A 20397-nucleotide genomic window follows, 5' to 3' on the forward strand; every position below is an offset into this window, starting at 1 on the left:
GATAACCCTCGGACACGCCCTGCTCCCTATCCCGTAGTGATAATTCAGGACATGCCCTGCTCCCTACCCCGTAGTGATAACCCTCGGACACAGCCTGCTCCCTGTACCGTAGTGATAACTGAGGACGCGCCCTGCTCCCTACCCCGTAGTGATAACTCTCGGACACACCCTGCTCCCTATCCCGTAGTGATAACTCAGGACGCGCCCTGCTCCCTACCCCGTAGTGATAACTCAGGACACGCCCTGCTTCCTACCCCATAGTGATAACTCAGGACGCGCCCTGCTCCCTACCCCGTAGTGATAACTCAGGACACGCCCTGCTTCCTACCCCGTAGTGATAACCTTCGGACACGCCCTGCTCCCTAGCCCATAGTGATAATTCAGGACACCCCATGCTCCCTACCCTGTAGTGATAACTCAGGACGCACCCTGCTCCGTACCCCGTAGTGATAACCCTCGGAGACGCCCTCCTCCCTACCCCGTAGTGATAACTCAGTACGCGCCCTACTCCCTACCCCGTAGTGATAACTCAGGACGCGCCCTGCTCCCTAACCCATAGTGATAACCCTTGGACATGCCCTGCTCCCTACCTCGTGGTGATAACTCAGGACGTGCCCTGCTCCCTATCCCGTAGTGATAACCATCGGACAGGCCCTGCTCCCTACCCAGTAGTGATAACTCAGGACGCGCCCTGCTCCCTACCCCGTAGTGATAACTCAGGACGCGCCCTGCTCCCTACCCCGTAGTGATAATTCAGGACACGCCCTGCTCCCTATCCCGTAGTGATTAATCAGGACGCGCCCTGCTCCCTACACTGTAGTGATAACCCTCGGACACGCCCTGCTCCCTACCCCGTAGTGATAACCCTCGGACACGCCCTGCTCCCTACACCATAGTGATAACTCAGGACGCGCCCTGCTCCCTACCCCGTAGTGATAACTCAGGACGTGCCCTGCTCCCTACCCCATAGTGATAACCGTTGGACAGGCCCTGCTCCCTACCCAGCAGTGATAACTCAGGACACACACTGCTCCTTACCCCGTAGTGATAACTCAGAGCGCGCCCTGCTCCCTACCCCGTAGTGATAACTCAGGACGCGCCCTGCTCCCTACCCCGCAGTGATAATCCTCAGAGACGCCCTGCTCCCTACCAGGTAGTGATAACCCTCGAACATGCCCTGCTCCCTACCCCGTAGTGATAACTCAGCACACGCCCTGCTCCCTACCCCGTAGTGATAACTCGGACATGCCCTGCTCCGTGCCCTGTAATAATAACTCGGACACGCCCTGCTCCCTACCTCGTAGTGATAACTGAGGACGCGCCCTGCTCCCTACCCCGTAGTGATAACTCAGGACGCACTCTGCTCCCTACTCTGTAGTAATAACTCAGGACGCGCCCTGCTTCCTACCCCGTAGTGATAACTCAGGACGCTCCCTGCTCCCTACCTCATAGTGATAATTCAGGACATGTCCTGCTCCCTACCCCGTAGTAATAACCCTGGGACACACCTTGCTCCCTATCCCGTAGTGATAACTCAGGACGCACTCTGCTCCCTACTCTGTAGTAATAACTCAGGACGCGCCCTGCTTCCTACCCTGTAGTGATAACTCAGGACGCACCCTGCTCCCTACCCCGTAGTGATAACCCTCGGACACGTCCTCCTCCCCACCCTGTAGTGATAATTCAGGACATGCCCTGCTCCCTACCCCATAGTGATAACTCAGGACACGCCCTGCTCCCTACCCTGTAGTGATAACCCTCGGACACGCCCTGCTCCCTACCCCGTAGTGATAATTCAGGACATGCCCTGCTCCCTACACCGTAGTGATAACTCAGTACACGCCCTGCTCCCTACCTCGTAGTGATAACTCAGGACGCACCCTGCTCCCTACCCCGTAGTGATAACCATCAGACACGCCCTGCTCCCTACCCCATAGTGATAACTCAGGACGCGCCCTGCTCCCTACCCCGTAGTGATAACATAGGACGCGCCCTGCTGCCTACCCTGTAGTGATAACTCAGAACGCGCCCTGCTCCCTACCCCGTAGTGATAACCCTCGGACACGCCCTGCTCCTTACCCCGTAGTGATAAGTCAGGACACGCCCTGCTCCCTACCCCGTAGTTATAACCCACGGACACGCCCTGCTCCCTACCCCGCAGTGATAACTGAGGATGCGCCGTTCTCCCTACCACGTAGTGATAACTCAGGATGCGCACTGCTCCCTACCACGTAGTGATAACTCAGGATGCCCCCTGCTCCCTACCCCGTGATGATAACCCTCGAACACGCCCTGCTCCCTATCCCATACTGATAACTCAGGACATGACCTGCTCCCTACCCCGTAGTGATAACTCAGGACTCGCCCTGCTCCCTACCCCGTAGTGATAATTCAGGACATGCCCTGCTCCCTACCCTGTAGTGATAACTCAGGACGTGCCCTGCTCCCTGATCCGTAGTGATAACCCTCGGACACGCCCTGCTCCCTACCCCGTAGTGATAACTCAGGACGCGCCCTGCTCCCTACCCCGTAGTGATAACTCAGGACACGCCCTGCTCCCTACCCCGTGGTGATAACCGTCAAACACGCCCTGCTCCCTACCCCGTAGTGATAACTCAGGATGCGCCCTGCTCCTTACCTCGTAGTGATAACTCAGGACGCGGCCTGCTCCCTACCCTGTAGTGATAACCCTCGGACACGCCCTGCTCCCTACCCCATAGTGATAATTCAGGACACGCCCTGCTCCCTACCCCGTGATGATAACCCTCGGACACTCCCTGCTCCCCAGCCCGTAGTGATAACTCAGGACGTGCCCTGCTCCCTACCCCGTAGTGATAACTCAGTACGCGCCCTACTCCCTACCCCGTAGTGATAACTCAGGACGCGCCCTGCTCCCTACCCCATAGTGATAACCCTCGGACATGCCCTGCTCCCTACCTCGTGGTGATAACTCAGGACGTGCCCTGCTCCCTATTCCGTAGTGATAACCATCGGACAGGCCCTGCTCCCTACCCAGTAGTGATAACTCAGGACGCGCCCTGCTCCCTACCCCGTAGTGATAACTCAGGACGCGCCCTGCTCCCTACCCCGTAGTGATAATTCAGGACACGCCCTGCTCCCTATCCCGTAGTGATTAATCAGGACGCGCCCTGCTCCCTACACTGTAGTGATAACCCTCGGACACGCCCTGCTCCCTACCCCGTAGTGATAACCCTCGGACACGCCCTGCTCCCTACACCATAGTGATAACTCAGGACGCGCCCTGCTCCCTACCCCGTAGTGATAACTCAGGACGTGCCCTGCTCCCTACCCCATAGTGATAACCGTTGGACAGGCCCTGCTCCCTACCCAGCAGTGATAACTCAGGACACACACTGCTCCTTACCCCGTAGTGATAACTCAGAGCGCGCCCTGCTCCCTACCCCGTAGTGATAACTCAGGACGCGCCCTGCTCCCTACCCCGCAGTGATAATCCTCAGAGACGCCCTGTCCCTACCAGGTAGTGATAACCCTCGAACATGCCCTGCTCCCTACCCCGTAGTGATAACTCAGCACACGCCCTGCTCCCTACCCCGTAGTGATAACTCGGACATGCCCTGCTCCGTGCCCTGTAATAATAACTCGGACACGCCCTGCTCCCTACCTCGTAGTGATAACTGAGGACGCGCCCTGCTCCCTACCCCGTAGTGATAACTCAGGACGCACTCTGCTCCCTACTCAGTAGTAATAACTCAGGACGCGCCCTGCTTCCTACCCCGTAGTGATAACTCAGGACGCTCCCTGCTCCCTACCTCATAGTGATAATTCAGGACATGTCCTGCTCCCTACCCCGTAGTAATAACCCTGGGACACACCTTGCTCCCTATCCCGTAGTGATAACTCAGGACGCACTCTGCTCCCTACTCTGTAGTAATAACTCAGGACGCGCCCTGCTTCCTACCCTGTAGTGATAACTCAGGACGCACCCTGCTCCCTACCCCGTAGTGATAACCCTCGGACACACCCTGCTCCCTATCCCGTAGTGATAACTCAGGACGCGCCCTGCTCCCTACCCCGTAGTGATAACTCAGGACGCGCCCTGCTCCCTACCCCGTAGTGATAACTCAGGACGCGCCCTGCTTCCTACCTCATAGTGATAACTCAGGACGCGCCCTGCTCCCTACCCCGTAGTGATAACTCAGGACACGCCCTGCTCCCTACCCCATAGTGATAACTCAGGACACGACCTGCTCCCTACCCCGTAGTGATAACTCAGGACGCGCCCTGCTTCCTACCTCATAGTGATAACTCAGGACGCGCCCTGCTCCCTACCCCGTAGTGATAACTCAGGACTCGCCCTGCTCCCTACCCCGTAGTGGCGATTCTCAGGCGCACCCAGCTGCCTTTCCTGTGGTGGTAACGTTTGGTATAACACGGCTATAGTAAGCTGATGTTAACAATAAGTCCAATGGACAATTGAAAAATTAAACCTTAACATCTGAAAGGTACTGAAACATGAAAAGAGGTTTAGCTGAGTATTGAAGTTAGTTTCCTTGAATTTCTCACAGTTCCTTCTGACAGAGGTGCTGTTTGGCCCATTGATGTATCCCCGTTTGCTTAGCTGTAACCAAATCTCTCTGGTGTACCCATGAACTCCACAGCTTTCGTTACATCACCAAATGTGTAGTTTTTAACATATCAGACCCAAACTGACAACTGAGTACGCAGAAATCTAGAAACCTCCGATCAAAGTTTGCAGCTGGCGTTATGCAACTATGAAAAATAACTTGCTGTGGGCCAAGCTGTTGCTATCAGGAAGCTGGTACAGGAGTCTCAGGACTCACACAACCAGGTTTAGGAACAATTATTACCCTTCAACCATCAGGCTCCTGAACTAGTGTGGATAACTTCACTCACCTCCACACTGAACGGATTCCACAACCTACAGACTCACTTTCAAGGACTCTACAACTCAAATTGTCAGCATCATTTATTTATTATTATTATTTTGTATTTGCACAGTTGATCTTTTGCACATTGGTTGTCCAGCTTTCTTTCTGTGCAGTTTTTCATCGATTCCATTGTAATTCTTTGTATTTACTGTGAATGCCTCAAGAAAATATATCTCAGGTAGTATCTAGTGACATACATGTACTTTGATAATAAAATTACTTCAAACTTTGAACCCAATACGGACAGACAACACTCACACACAGAAAAATGAAGTTACATGAAACAGCACAATTCTACAAGTTGGATGCATTTCATACTGAAATATTTATTACAGACTTGCAGGTCAGATTATACTTTGATAATAAAAATTGAGTGCACTGTTCAGATAAAGTGAAATGATTGAAGGCACTATGACTTTAAAATAAACATGGGAAATTATTCCCAGTTAACTTCTGGAAACAGAAACTACCACTCCATTCACACACTCCTACATCGCAACATAACACTGTTTAAAGCCAGCCTCCCTTCCCTTGCTCTGCTTTCTGTGACAGTGCTAAGTGACCACCTCTGCACTGTCGGGAGTGTGCACTCCCCCACGCCCTGCATCTCCGGGGAGGACAACCAGTCTGTTCAGATTTTAGTTCTTCACCGAGTTTCCCCACGACTGAGTCGAGAGCAGGAAGAACGGGTAATCATCCACCTCTGATCATTTCAGGTACTGCACACAAAACAGTCCATTTTGTTCATCTTATAGCTAGCCGCAAACTAACATCGTATTAACAAATGAATCTTATTCACAACAGCTTCAAAGTAATCTAATTACATATTTGGAACCCTATTTGGAGTGTGTGGGCTTCTGTGAGGCTGGGTAATTACACTTGTCTGCAGTTATTGGTGAATCAGATGGGAAATGTTCGAGCTCTTTCCACCATTTTACTGTGCAGACAACGGTGCTTGTGTAACAGTCCCTTGCTGTGCCAAAGGGTTACTTCTCTCTGCCGACATGTGTTCAAGGCGTTCGCTGTAGAATCCATTAAAATCTAACCTGCAAAGGACAAACACAATGATTAAACCATCTTCAATGATTTAATTAAAAATATAAATGGTCACAATCCAGATGATTTTCTCAAAATGTGAGGCACAAAGGGACATCACCACAATACTCCAGGTGCTGCCTCACCACGTAGAACAGAGAATTTATTCAGAGAATTTTATGGGTCTGGGTCTTTAGAAGAATGAGAGGGGGATCTCATAGAAACCTATCGAATACTGAAAGGTTTCGATAGAGTGGATGTGGAGAGGTTATCCCCTATGGTGGGGCGAGTCTAGGATTGGACAGCACAGCCTCAGAATAGATGGATATCCATTTAGAATGGAGATGAGGAGGAATTTCTTTAGTCAGGGGCTGGTAAATCTGTGGAATTCATCACTACAGACGGCTGTGGAGGCAAAGTCATTGAGTTTGTTTAAAGTTGCTTGGGTTGGCACCCCAGCTGACATTTCCTCTGACTGCAGTCCCCAATTCATTTCAGTGATGGCCCAGAACCTTGACATTAGGCTACATGACACCATGGCCTATCACCCATAGTCCAATGGCCTATGCGAGCGGTTTCACTGCTCCTTAAAGGCTGCTCTGAGGGCTTCCCTGACTGATGAGTGTTGGCATGATAGTCTCCCATGGGTCCTGCTGGGACTCAGAACTGCTCCAAAAGGGGACCTACAGTTGTCTGTGACTGAGTTAGTACACGGACAGCTGTTACAAGCACCAGGTGATTTAATTCCTGTAGCCACGACCGCTTAATCAGCCTCTCAACAGGGTTCCACTTTTCTCAGTAAATTCAATTCCTTTTCACCTATTCCTACAGCACTCTTGGGTTCCTGTTGACCCACATTCCACCTCGTTTGTTTTCATCCGCCATGATGCACACCGACATCCCCTTAGGGCCCCTTACATGCTTTTTTTCTCCCCATGCTTTGAAATGGGGAGAAAAGACTTTCATCATGGATAGGAAGGGTAAACCTGAATGTATGGGCCAACCAAGATGTGGAGTAACCCACTGTCATGCCCCTGACATCACAACATGACCATGAGCATGTCAACACAACTCTGGACGAGCCAGAGGCACCTGTTACTCATCCCCCCATGGAACACAAGACCCAAACTGGGCAGTTCGTCCGAGCTCCAGACGGGCTTATGCCAGTTTTAGTGAATTCTGAGAAACCTGTGTAGGGTAACATAATAGGGAGAAATGTACGTAATTCATATGACTGATATTGGGTTGGGGTTTCACTTCAAGAAGTTTGTCTAATGTGATGACATTATTGCACGAAGACTTTTAGCGCGTTTTCGTGTTTAGGTTTTGGAGTACACTAAACATAAAACACCTCACTTTGTTTTATTTGTTAAAACCTACAGTTTAAACATCCATAGAACTGATTGCCTTGCCAGTTTCTAAAACAAATCCTGAAGTGGCCTGCCACTGTAAACTGGAAGCCTGTGATTATTACCCTTGGTGAGCTCTTGGTGTCGTTGGTCGAATCAAAGGTGGTGATGAATAAGCATACAGGAGGGAGACTGAAAATCTGGCTGAGTGGTGCCACGACAAGGAGGAACTAATTACTGACCAGGAAGAGGAAACCAGAGGTCCATGAGGCAGTTCTCACCAGGGGATCAGAGGCAGAGAGGGTTAGAAACTTTAAATCCCTCAGTGTTATCATTTCAGAGGATAGGTCCTGGGTCCAGAACATAAATGCGATTACGGAGAAAACACGGTAGTGCCTCTACTTTCGTAAAAGTTTGTAAAGATTTAGTATGCCATCTAAAACTATGACGAACTTCTATAGATGTGTGGTGGATATTGACAGTTCCATCTAGGCCTGATTTGGAAAGAAAAGCCTACATAAAGTAATGGACATGGCCCAGTCCATCATGGGTAAAGCCCTCCTTACCACTGAGCACAACTACATGGAGGATTGTTGCAGGAAAACAGCATCTATCATCAGGGAACCCTCATCACCCAGGTCACACTCTCTTCTCGCTGCTGTGGTACCAGAGCCTCAGGATCCACACCACCAGGTTCAGGAGCAGTCACTACCCCTCAACTATCAGGGTCTTGAACCAAAGGGGATAGCTTCACTTGGTCCATCACGGAACTGTTCCCTCAATCTACGGACTTGACTTACAAGGACTCTTCATCTCATGTTCTCAATATTCATTATTTATTACTATTATTATTTTTCTTTAGTATTTGCAGTTTATTATTATTTACACACTGGTTGTTTGCCTGTCCTTTTGGTTACAGTCATTCATTGATTTAACTGTGATTCTTGTGTTTATTGTGAATGCCCATAAGAAAATGAATCTCAGGGTTGTATATGGTGACACATGCAGTTTGAACTTTAAACTTGCTCATCCTGTTTACATTTTGTATTTATTTTCAATGAATTTTGTAAGAACAGATATTTTTCCCACATCTCAAAGCTTGATTGATTTCTGTAAGGGCGAATTTCCGGTACCAGAAAGGTTGTCATGTAGCACATTTTGCAGATCACCAACAGTTAAGCGAGGAGGAGGACAAACGTGGGCCCTTATTGAAAACCTGAATTCAAGTGTAAAGACATATTAGTGCAATTGCTAGAACTACACAGGGTCCTGGAGAGGACCTGGAAGGGGAGTCACTCTCAGTCATCACGAGCACAGCCTCCTCCTGTTAGAAACATCCCATTGGAAAGTAAGATTCTATTTCCAGTACATGAATAACCTGTACAAGTCTGTTTGTCAAGAAAGGAAGTGCCACAAAGTTCACCAAGTGAATTTATGGGATGCAGTTTATGGTCCAGAGGGATTACGCTGCTGGGTCAGTATTCTTTCGAAGAATAAGCTGCCATCAATTTGAAGTATTCAAGTTCCTTAGAGGGTTGGAGATACATGAATACTATTTCCCCTGGCTGGGGCATATTAAAAACAGGATCACCATCTCAAGATGAGGGGTCATCTGTTTTAAACAGAGAGGAGGAGAAAATTGTTCACCCGCAGGGTAGTCAATCTTTGAAATTCTTGACACAAAAGTCTGTGGAGACTGTCATCGAGTACACTCAGGATAAATCAACTGATTATTGGAAGTTAAAGGAAACAAAAGCTATTAAGACTGATGCAGAGTTAGTGACAGTGTTACTAGGACACTGGGCCAATTCAACCTCCAATCTCCAATCTGTATATCATCTCCACAACCAGTACAGGACAATTCAACATCTGAACTGCATATCATCTCCACAAGAAGCACTGGAGCAGTAGAGTGGATGTGGAGAGGATGTTTCCTATCGTGACCAGAGGGCATGGCCTCAGCATTGAGGATGACCTTTCCAACAGAGATGAAGAGGACAAACAACAGCAAACAACAGGAATTCTGCAGATGCTGGAAATTCAAGCAACACACATCAAAGTTGCTGGTGAACGCAGCAGGCCAGGCAGCATCTCTAGGAAGAGGTACAGTCCACGTTTCAGGCCGAGACCCTTCAGTGTGTTGGCAGAGATGAAGAGGAATTTCTTTAGCCAGAGGGTAGTGAATCTGCGGAATTCATTGTCACAGATGTCTGAGGCCAAGTCATTGGGTACATTTAAATTTTTGGTTCTTGATTAGTCAGGGCATCAACAGTTATTGGGAGAAGGCAGGAGGATAGGATTGAGAGGGATAATAAATCAGCCATGATGGAATGGCAGAGTTGATTCAACGGCTGAATGGGCAAATCTGCTCCTATATGTTACGGCCTAATACCCTGCTGGCTTTTAGTAACATTGACAGTGGGATAAATATTCATCCCGGGATAAGAGGTTAATTCCCTCTAACAAAATACAGGATCTTTTACAATCACCTGAAACAGGGCTGTAGTCTCATACTTCCTCTGGAAAACAGCCTTCATTACAGAGACACAGAAACCTACAGCACAATACAGGCCCTTCAGCCCACAAAGCTGTGCCAAACATGTACTTACTTTAGAAATTACCTAGGGTTACCCATAGCCCTCTATTTTTCTGAGCTCCATGTACCTGTCCAGGAGTCTCTTAAAAGACCCTATCATATCCATCTCCACCACTGCCACCGGCAGCCCATTCCACGCACTCAACACTCTCTGCGTAAAAAACTTACCCGACATCTCTGTACCTACATCCAAGCAACTTAAAACTGTGCCCTCTCGTGCTAGCCATTTCAGCCCTGGGGAAAAGCCTCTGACTGTCCACACAATCAATGCCTCTCATCATCTTATACACCTCTACCAGGTCACCTCTCATCCTCCATTGCTCCAAGGAGAAAAGGCCAAGTTCACTCAACCTATTCTCATAAGGCAAGCTCCCCAATCCAAGCAACATCCTTGTAAATCTCCTCTGCATCTCAGCATAGATTTCTCTGTTTCAGTCTCTGGAGTGCTGCTCACCCTTCTGAGTGAGACAGGAACATTATCAGTGCCAAGAACACGTGGAAAGAAATGATGGTCACACCTTGCACAGGAAGGACCAACAGCTAGTAGTGCAGGTCTGAGTTTAGCCATTAAAGTTAGATCATAAGACATAGCAGCAGAATTTTAAAACATTTATGCCATGTGAAAAAGGATCCAGTGCTTTCCTGGCGTATATGACAAACAAACTTTTCTCAGGCTTTCCGCTGGGTATGGTATCGATTGTAACTAACGTTTTGATGACAAACTCCGCCATTTTCATCAGGGATGATGCCTGGGCAAGTCTAATCCGGTGGTATTTATACCCTCATGGTCTGTCCCTCTTGATTGTTTAGTCCTCATTCATATGTTTTTCCACCGTGCCTCCCTTCTGGCAGAAATATGCTGCTCTGTATTCACAGGGAGTCCTGTGTACACCAGCTGTCCTGAGCCCCAGGAGGTGTATGCGTCCGGGTTACCCGGAGAAATCGGTGCTAGCAAAACACTGCATTTACAATGGCCATAACGACGGACTTCGACAGCACAAAACTACTGAGCCGCGCCAATGGCTTTTGGAACCACCTGTAAAGGAAGCCATTGAAATAAAACTAGAGGAAAAGAATTTTAAGGTCTCACTCCAAGTAAAAACTGAAGTTTGGTTGTAAACGAGGTGGGACGGGGAAACCTGACTGGATTAGGACTAACTGAGGACTGGATAAGGAGGGAGTTAGATACGGCCCTTGTGGCTAAAGGGATCAGGGGGTATGGAGGGAAGGCTGGTACAGGGTTTTGAATTGGATGATCAGCCATGATCATACTGAATGGCAGTGCAGGCTCCGCCTAATCAGGAGGGACAAGTGATGATATAAATACCACCAGATTAGATGTGCCCAGGCACCATCCCTGATGAAGATGGCTGACTATGTCATCGAAACGTTGGTTAAAATTAATACCTGTACCCACTGGAAGCCCGAGAAGAGTTTATCCATTTCTGCCATGTGGTTACAATGTACAACTTTCTTCCACAAACATAACTGAAGCATAAATCCTCTCTTACTTTCTGATAGAGATAAATGAGGAATGTGTGGTAAAGTGGGAGAGTGATCATGGCAGAGTTACAGAACCTACCGGGGAGAATATGGTGCGATTCAGTAACTATGATCTTCACAATAACTCTTTGATAGATACCTCATTAGCAAGTCATATACATAATTAAAGACCAAATGGCCCTCTATCACACAAGTTACAGACCAGTCTTTCATCTCTCCAGTCTTTCTCTGCAGAATAATTAAATCAATTCTGATTCAGCATCAGCAGAAATGATAGGTGAGGGGTAAGTAATGAGGAGGGGGTATGAAATGACTCAAGGTAAGGGGGAGGGAATGGAGGGGGCCAGGGGCTGGGAACGGGGGGTGAGGGGATGAAGTGAGACTAGGTGAGGTGGAAGGTGGGGTATAGGTGAGATCAGCGGAGGAGGAAGGTGAGTGAGTGGGGGAGAGGAAATAGGTAAGACCAGGTGAGGGGGCCGGTGTCTGGGTGGGGAGGGGGGTGAAGTGTGAAGCTGGGAGGTGATAGGCGAGGAGGAAGGTGAGTGTAGGAGGGCGAAATATGTGAGACAGGGTCAGGGAAAAGTGAGTGAGTGGGGGAGGGGTACATGAACGGGGGGAGGGGAAAGGTTTGTGGGTGGGGGAAGGTGGGGGGGGATAGGTGAGACCAGGTGTGGGGGAAAGGATGGGGGTAGGGGAGGGGATGAAGTGAGAAGCTGGGAGGGGATAGGAGGAAAAGGTAAAGGGTAGTAGGACGGATCTTTTAATGATGTTTGAAGTGTGCCAGTGTCTTACCTATAGATAATGTTAATCATGCTGTGCTCGCAGTCATTTGTACTTGAAATGCTTAACCTATCCAGAAGATCAAGCAGGTTGGAAGAGAAGTTGTTGTCAAACGTATTTATGGTTCCCTCAAATCCAGATGTTGAATGCAATGTGTCGGCATGTTCTGCTGCAAACTGAAAATAGCTAAGGATTAGAAACAATTCGGGTACCAACGTTCACTGAACTAACAAGAATGACAGGAGACTGCAGATGCTGGAATCTGGAGCAACACACAAAGTGCTGGAGGACCTCCGTGGCTCAGGTAGGGAAAGGGACAGTCAAGATTTCGGCTTGAGAGCCTCTGTCCGGACTGGCAGGTCGAGGAGAGATAGGTAGGGAAGCGGCGAATCCAGGAGAGGTGGAGTCAGATGGATGGAAGGAGAGGTGTGTGGGAATATTGACAGAGGCTGGGAGACAGGTAATTGTTTTCAATATGAGAGTGAAGGAGATGAGCCATAATCACAGCCAGTGGGATGACTTACAGAGCAATAGAGGCATGGTTCAGTTAAAACAGAAAGCAACAAATACTGGACTGAAAGTGTATTTGAATGCATGCAGCATAAGAAATAAAATGGACGATCTTGAAATTCAGCTACAGATTGGCAAGTATGACGTTGTGGCCATCTCTGAAACTTGGCTAAAGGATGGCTGCCATTGGGAGCTGAACGTCCAAGGATATACGGTGTATCGGAAAGATAGGTTAGTTGGCAGAGGAGTTGGTGTGGCACAGTGTATAATAATTAATTTTAAATCATTAAAAAGGGATGACATAGGATTGGAAGGTGTAAGTCTCTTTGGGTTGAGTTAAGAAATGACAAGGGTAAAAGTATCCTAATGGCAGTTGTATACAGATCTCCAAACAGCAGCTGGGATGTGGATTATAAATTACAGCAGGAGATAGAAAAGGCATGTCAGAAGGGCAATGTCATAATCGTTGGGATCCTTTTCTTTTTGTTTTTCTTTACTAAACCTTTAGTTAAGATTCATAAAGAATAATTCCTTTAATCGTATACAGTGTACTGTTACTTCGTGGCACTAATTTGTAACAGAGCAGAAAATTACACAGCCCCCACACAAACCAGGGTTTGGGGTGGGACAGCCATCTCGGTCTCACGGGTGTGACGGGACCGGAGAGTGTTTTCCCGAGACTTATGCGGCCAAGGAAACTGAGGGTTTCACAAGTATGTGAAACATACCAGAATTGATTGTGGTTTAGTGCCAAGCATAAAACACAGGAAAATACAATAATAGACAACTCAATAGCACCCAGCAACACGAGTACTGATGCCCAGTACAAATACAGCATCAAGCACCCCCCCACCCACCAGACAGAAAACTGTGGATTTCTTTACACCCTAACCCTGGTCTTCAAGAAATACATACTGTAACACTCCCATTTCCACATCAGCCATCCAGTTATATTACCAACCTATAAAATTACTGACTGCTTTCTGTGGCTCTCTACTGATAAGTAAAGAAGGCTGCAATTACATATTTACAAAGAACCACTTCTTTGCAGATGAATATATTCAAACTCCAGAGGGGATAATTTACATTGTTGGTCCCAAGAACAAAGGGGCAGCATTCCTTTGAAACCACTGCAAAATGTCATTAGATCTCAGCTGGGTACTGTGCATTCAATACAAAGTATTTATTAACAGAACAGTTTTTGGGACACAAACATTGCAAGAATACAAGGGATTAGTCACCTTCTTGGTGAGTCTTTTCTTTTCATTCTCCTCCAACCGTTCTAATTGTGTGGGCGGACCCTTCATCGTACCATGTTCCAGCGTCAGTCGCATCATCTCACTGTCGATCTTTATGCTTTGAGTGAATCTCTGAGAACACAACAAGGACATCATAAGTTTAACATATAATACTTCCAATTAAACAAATAAAAATAAGAATTATGTAATGAAGGTGGAAATGACAGCTAGTCATACATGATCAACCCTGTTTCACTTCAAGGATCAAACTGTACACAAATAAATCCTCCACCACATACTTGGGATAGGCCAACGGTTGGAACTGGACAATCATTTAAAGAGAAAGACCCTTCTGGCCTAACGAGCCGTGCGTCCAGCAACCCACCTATTTAACCCTGGCCTAATCACAGGACAATTTACAATGACCAATTAACCTACTAACCAGTATGTCTTTGGACTCTGGGAGGAAACCCACATAGTTCACGGGAAGAATGTACAGACCCCTTACAGATAGCGCCGGAAATGAACTCCGACCCCTGTCCCCGAGCTCTAATAGCATTGAGCTAGCTGCTATGTTACCATGACACCCTTTTAGTGAGGGATGTAAATGAAATGGGACTGTCCACCTCATAGAAAGTCATTCAGTGGCTCTGCTTTTAATCTAACTGTACCTCCAAATCAATGACGGCATCAAATACAAAATAAAATCAAGTGCTCTATTGTGCAGTCAGTAGAATTATGCAAGTGACTGAGCCCAAAGTCAGCCCACTGACTGAGTAATGTCTTGCATTAGATCCCTGGATATGGCAAACTTGAGCCACAGTGAGAAACTTATACTTAACTTTAATCTATTAATTACATGTTTGAACTTGCACTGGTGTGATGACTGTGGGTGTGCAGCTGGTGTTAACGGTTAAGAACTACCTGTATTTCTTGTATTTTTAAAGATATAAAGGAGAAGCAGACTGCACTGCCAGTCAGTTTCTGCCATATCTTTCCTCGGGAAAGTGAACAGAAAAGAAAAATCCAGAGTTTACATGACCTCCAAGTAACACGTTAATGGAGTGCTTTTGTAGCACAGTTCTTGTTATAATGTAGGAAATCTGAGTGTGGTGGATAATGGTGAAGTTGCTGCATTAGATCTAGGGATTATTGATCTCAGATCTCCAGTTTAAATCCCACCATGATAGCTGCAAACAATAATGAAATCAATAAATCTGGAAAATAAATAATGATGAGCATAAGGGTCTGTCATTAAAAAAACACTTAAATTACTATTGTCCTTCAGGAAAGTAATCTGTCAAAATTTTGTAGGCTGTTCTGTGACTCTAGACATGGTGAATAAACTGCTCCCTGATGTGACTGAGCAAACCCTTGTAGGGGCAGTTAACTGTGAGCAAGCCATCGTGGGGAGGGGGGCAGTTTAACGCGAGCAAGCCATCGCGGGGGGGGGAGCAGTTCACTGCAAGCAAGCCATCGTGGGGGGGGACAGTTAACCACGAGCAAGCCATCGTGGGTGGGGGACAGTTAACCACGAGCAAGCCATCGCAGGGGGGCGGGGGGAGCAGTTTACTGCAAGCAAGCCATCGTGGGGGGGGGGGACAGTTAACCACGAGCAAGCCATTGTGGGGGGGGACAGTTACCCACGAGCAAGCCATCGTGGGGGGGGGACAGTTACCCACGAGCAAGCCATCGTGGGGGGGGACAGTTACCCACGAGCAAGCCATCGCGGGGGGGGGAGCAGTTTACTGCAAGCAAGCCATCGTGGGGGGGGGCAGTTAACCACGAGCAAGCCATTGTGGGGGGGGGACAGTTACCCACGAGCAAGCCATTGTGGGGCTGGTTAAGGACCGACAATAAATGCCAGCCTAGCTTGTCACATATCACACGCATTGAACAGGCAAATATATACATATATGTGATATGGTTACTTTGCGCAGAGCCAGGTCCAACATGAAAGCAGAGGATCTAGTTGACTGACATTGGTAGGAGGGTAAATACTGGCCCAGGTACTGGGAAGAACTGTGCTGCTCTCCTCACCAGTGCCACACTGAGGCTTGCTCATGATGGCATCAGTGTCATGTTCCTTTTGTAGTCGAAGCATAGGAAATAGGAACAGAAGGCCATTCAGCTCTCTAAATCTACTGTCATTCAATATACTCTAACCACGACTGACCATCAAACTCAGCTTTCTACCTTTGATCTCTTTAAGGCTTACAGTATTTAATAATGTGGCTTCAATTACCTTCTGTGGTGGAGGTTCACTGAAGAAATTATACTCAAGTCAATCTTCGATAACATACCTCTCTTATTCTGAGGCCACAATGCCTGGTTCTGGACATCCCCACCATGGGCACACCCTCCACCATCACATCCACTCAGCCCTGTCCGGATCTTAAAGTTTCACTGAGGTCCCCTCTCATTCTTCTTTACCCTGGCAAATCTAAGACCCTTCTTTTTACATCAGTCCTGCCAGCCTAGGAATCAGTGTGGTGGACCTTTGCCACACTTCATGCAGAGCAAGAACACCCCTCCTCAACTGGAGAGGTGCTCTCACCAAGGCTTTGTACAATACAGTAAGACATCTATTCCCATACTTAATTCATTAAGGCCAACCATTACGCCATTAGCTTTAATGGTGCTTTCATTTCATCTGTTGTTCTAGTCTTGCACACAGCAAGATTAACTGTATTCTTGGATTTTCCTAAACTCTTGTCCACATGCTAAACCAAGGTTTTGTTTTATTTACTGTACTGACAATCAGTAATTGGACTTTGATTCACCCCTTACCCAGGTTTAGTGAAAATGAGAGAGGAAGTCAGTAGTTTTAAATAAAGGCAACTGGCTCTTCAATGACCTTGCCAAAACACAATGGAACAAGGTTGGGCTCACCTGCATACAGTTGGTAAACATGACACACACTGACATGAGCTTTGAAAAGATCTTCAGCAACGCTGTATTGGTTAGCATGCAGTCCTTCATACAGTTGTCCAGGAAACTTGTATGGTAGTTCAAAACCTCATCAATGTTGGACGCCTAACAAAATACCAAAGTATTACTTAAATAATCAAATACATTCATGTTCCCCCAAGTGACTTCTACATTGATTTTGGTTAAATGGCTATGTTATGATGCAGAAGATAGACTACTGGATTGTCAGGAGGAGTGGTTAAAGTCAGGCATAATTTAAATACACCATTTACTAGCTCAGGTTACAAGAAACTTCACCTGGAAAATCTAAACCATCAACTTCAGAAGATCCTACATGGTTTACGAAAATTATGTATTAGGTATGCAAAATTATGAGGGGTACAGATAGGATAAATGCAAGCAAGCTCTTTTTCATTGGGGTTGGGTGAGAGTAGAACTAAAGGTCATGGGTCAAGGGTGAAAGGGGAAATATTTAAGGGGAATCTAAGGAACTTCTTCACTCAGAGGGTGATGAGAATGTGGAATGAGTTGCCAGCAGAAGTGGTGAATGCAGGTTCAACTTCGGCATTTATAGGGCCATAGAGAAGTACAGTACAGAAACAGGTCACTCAGCCCATCTAGTCCATGCCGAAACCATTTAAACTGCCTTCTCCCATTGACCTGCACCAGGACCAGAGCCTCCATATCCCCACTATCCAGAATCAGAATCAGGTTTATTATCACCAGCATGTGATGTGAAATTTGTTAACTTAGCAGCAGCAATATATTATGCAATACATAACATAGAAGAACAAAATATATTAAAAAAATTAAATAAGTAAATCAATTACAGTATACATATATTGAATAGATTAAAAATCGTGCAAAAAGCAGAAATAATATATTTAAAAAGTGAGGTAGTGTCCAAGGGTTCCATGTCCATTTAGGAATCAGATGGCAGAGGGGAAGAAGCTGTTCCTGAATCGCTGAGTGTGTGCCTTCAGGCTTCTGTACCTCCTACCTGATGGTAACAGTGAGAAAAGGGCATGTCCTGGGTGCTGGGGGTCCTCAATAATGGATACTGTCTTTCTGAGACACCATTTCGTGAAGATGTCCTGGGTACTTGTCGGCTAGTACCCAAGATGGAGCTGACTAAATTTACAACCCTCTGCAGCTTCTTTTGGTCCTGTGCAGTAGCCAACCCCCCACACCCCCAACCCCATACCAGACATGCCAAATCTTTTCTGATGAAGTATAGCTGCTGTCTTGCCTCCTTTATAACTGCATCGATATGTTGGGACCAGGTTAGATCCTCAGAGATCTTGACACCCAGGAACTTGAAACTACTCACTCTCTCTACTTCTGATCCCTCTATGAGGATTGGTATATGTTCCTTTACCTTACTCCTCCTGAAGTCCACAATCAGTTCTTTCATCTTACTGATGTTGAGTGCCAGGTTGTTTCTGCCACATCACTCCACTAGTTGGCATATCTCGCTCCTTTACACCCTCTCGTCACCATCTGAGATTCTACCAACAATGGTTGTATCATCAACAAATTCATAGATGGTATTTGAGCTATGCCTAGCCACACAGTCATTTGTGTATAGAGAGTAGAGTAGTGGGCTAAGCACACACCCGAGGTGCACCAGTGTTGCACCAGCGAGGAGGATATGTTATCACCAATCCGCACAGATTGTGGTCTTCTAGTTAGGAAGTCGAGGATCCAAATGCAGAGGGAGGTACAGAGGCCCAGGTTCTGTAACTGATCAATCTGGATTGTGGGAATGATGGTATTAAATGCTGAGCCATAGTCGATGAACAGCATTCTGACATAGGTGTTTGTATTGTCCAGGTGGTCTAAAGTCGTGTGAAGAGCCATTGAGATTGCACCTGCTGTTGACCTATTGTGGCAATAGGCAAATTGCAATGGGTCCAGATCCTTGCTGAGGCAGGAGTTCAGTCTAGTCATGACCAACCTCTCAAAGCATTTCACCACTGTTGATGTGAGTGCTGAGTGCTACCGGGCGATAATCATGCTCACATTATTCTTCTTAGGCACTGGTATAATTATTGCCTTTTTGAAGCAAGTGAGAACTTCTGTCCGTAGCAGTGAGAGGTTGAAGATATCCTTGAATACTGGTTAGCACAGGTTTTCAGAGCCTTACCAGGTACTCCATCAGGACCTTCCACCTTGCAAGGCTTCACCCTCTTTAAAGACAGCCGAACATCGGCCTCTGAGACAGAGATCACTGGGTCATCAGGTGCAGCAGGGAACTTCACAGCTGTAGTTATTTTCTCCCTTTCAAAGCGGGCATAGAAGGCATTGAATTCATCTGGTAGTGAGGCATCACTGCCATTCATACTATTGGGTTTTGTTTTGTAGGAAGTAACATCTTGCAAACCCTGCCAGAGTTGTCATATCCAATGTCGCCTCCAACCTCATTCAAAATGGTCTCTTCGCCCTTGAAATGGCCCTCCACAAATCACACCTTGTTTTCTGGTACAGGCCTGGGTCGCCAGACTTGAATGCCACAGACCTAGCCTTCAGCAGACGATGTACCTCCTGGTTCATCCACTAATTTTGGTTTGGGAATGTACAGTAAGTCTTTGTAGGCACACACTCATCCACACAGGTTTTAATGAAGTTGGTAACAACTGCAGCTTACTCATCAAAGTTTGAAGATGAATCCCTGAATACGGTCCAGTCCACTGATTCAAAGTAGTCTGTCAGCGCTCCTGAGCTTCCCTTGACAATACCTTCTTGGTCCTCACTGCTGGTGCTGCAGTTTTCAGTCTCTGCCTATACTCAGGGAGTAGAAGTACAGCCAGGTGATCAGACTTCCCAAAGTGAGGGCTTGGAATAGCACAGTAGGCATTCGTGATGATGGTGTAACAATGCTCCAGTGTGGTGTTTCCTCTGGCATTGCAAGTGATCTGTTGATGGTAGTTGCTTAGTGATTTTTTCAGACTGGCCTGGTTAAAATCTCCCAAAACAATGGTGAAGGCGTTTGGGTGCGCTGTTTCATGCATGATGATCCCATTGCTCAGATAATCTAAAGCCTGTACCTCATCAAGTCCACTCTGAATTTGTGTAGAACAATGCAGGTAGTCCCTGCCACTTCATCTTTCTTTTACTTTATTTTCAGGATGCAGATGTCAATGGCAAGAAAAATATTTATTGTCATACACTTGGATAATTTATCCAACTACACTTCCTACCACATTGAAAGTTCATGCACAGGAATCCCCGGGTCCCTTTGCTCCAGCAGTTGAAAAACAACCTCATCCATTGTCACATTACATTGCCTAAGTTGTATTAACTTCTGCCCCTTGCCTGCCGATGTCCTGGTGTAAACAATTGGTATCAAGCTTATGATCTGCCACCCCTACAACAGGTTTAATATTGTTGGGAAATTTGTACATTTTATTCTGTATTCCAGTAACTAATCTAATAAATATCAGAAGGTTGTGGAGCCAGCAGTGAGCCATGGGAACACCCAGCTAGCAGTCTGAATAAGCACCATTTACCACAACTGGCCATGG

General features: G+C 46.9%; 1 protein-coding gene across 2 annotated transcripts in view; it reads right to left on the bottom strand.

The window, feature by feature from the left end:
* Positions 1-4963: 4963 nt before the first annotated feature.
* The window catches only part of tubgcp2 (tubulin gamma complex component 2), a 67548-nt gene continuing 52114 nt past the window's right edge, over positions 4964-20397 (bottom strand). For both annotated transcript variants that reach the window (XM_063070305.1, XM_063070304.1), the window contains exons 15-18: positions 16835-16978; positions 13946-14074; positions 12207-12370; positions 4964-5977 (exon numbers count right to left, since the gene is read on the bottom strand). In XM_063070305.1, coding sequence (XP_062926375.1) covers positions 5866-5977; positions 12207-12370; positions 13946-14074; positions 16835-16978 — 549 coding nt within the window. In that variant the 3' untranslated portion in view covers positions 4964-5865. The remainder of the gene's footprint in view (positions 5978-12206; positions 12371-13945; positions 14075-16834; positions 16979-20397) is intronic.

This window comes from Mobula hypostoma, chromosome 18 (assembly GCF_963921235.1).
Source record: "Mobula hypostoma chromosome 18, sMobHyp1.1, whole genome shotgun sequence".
Taxonomy (NCBI): domain Eukaryota; kingdom Metazoa; phylum Chordata; class Chondrichthyes; order Myliobatiformes; family Myliobatidae; genus Mobula; species Mobula hypostoma.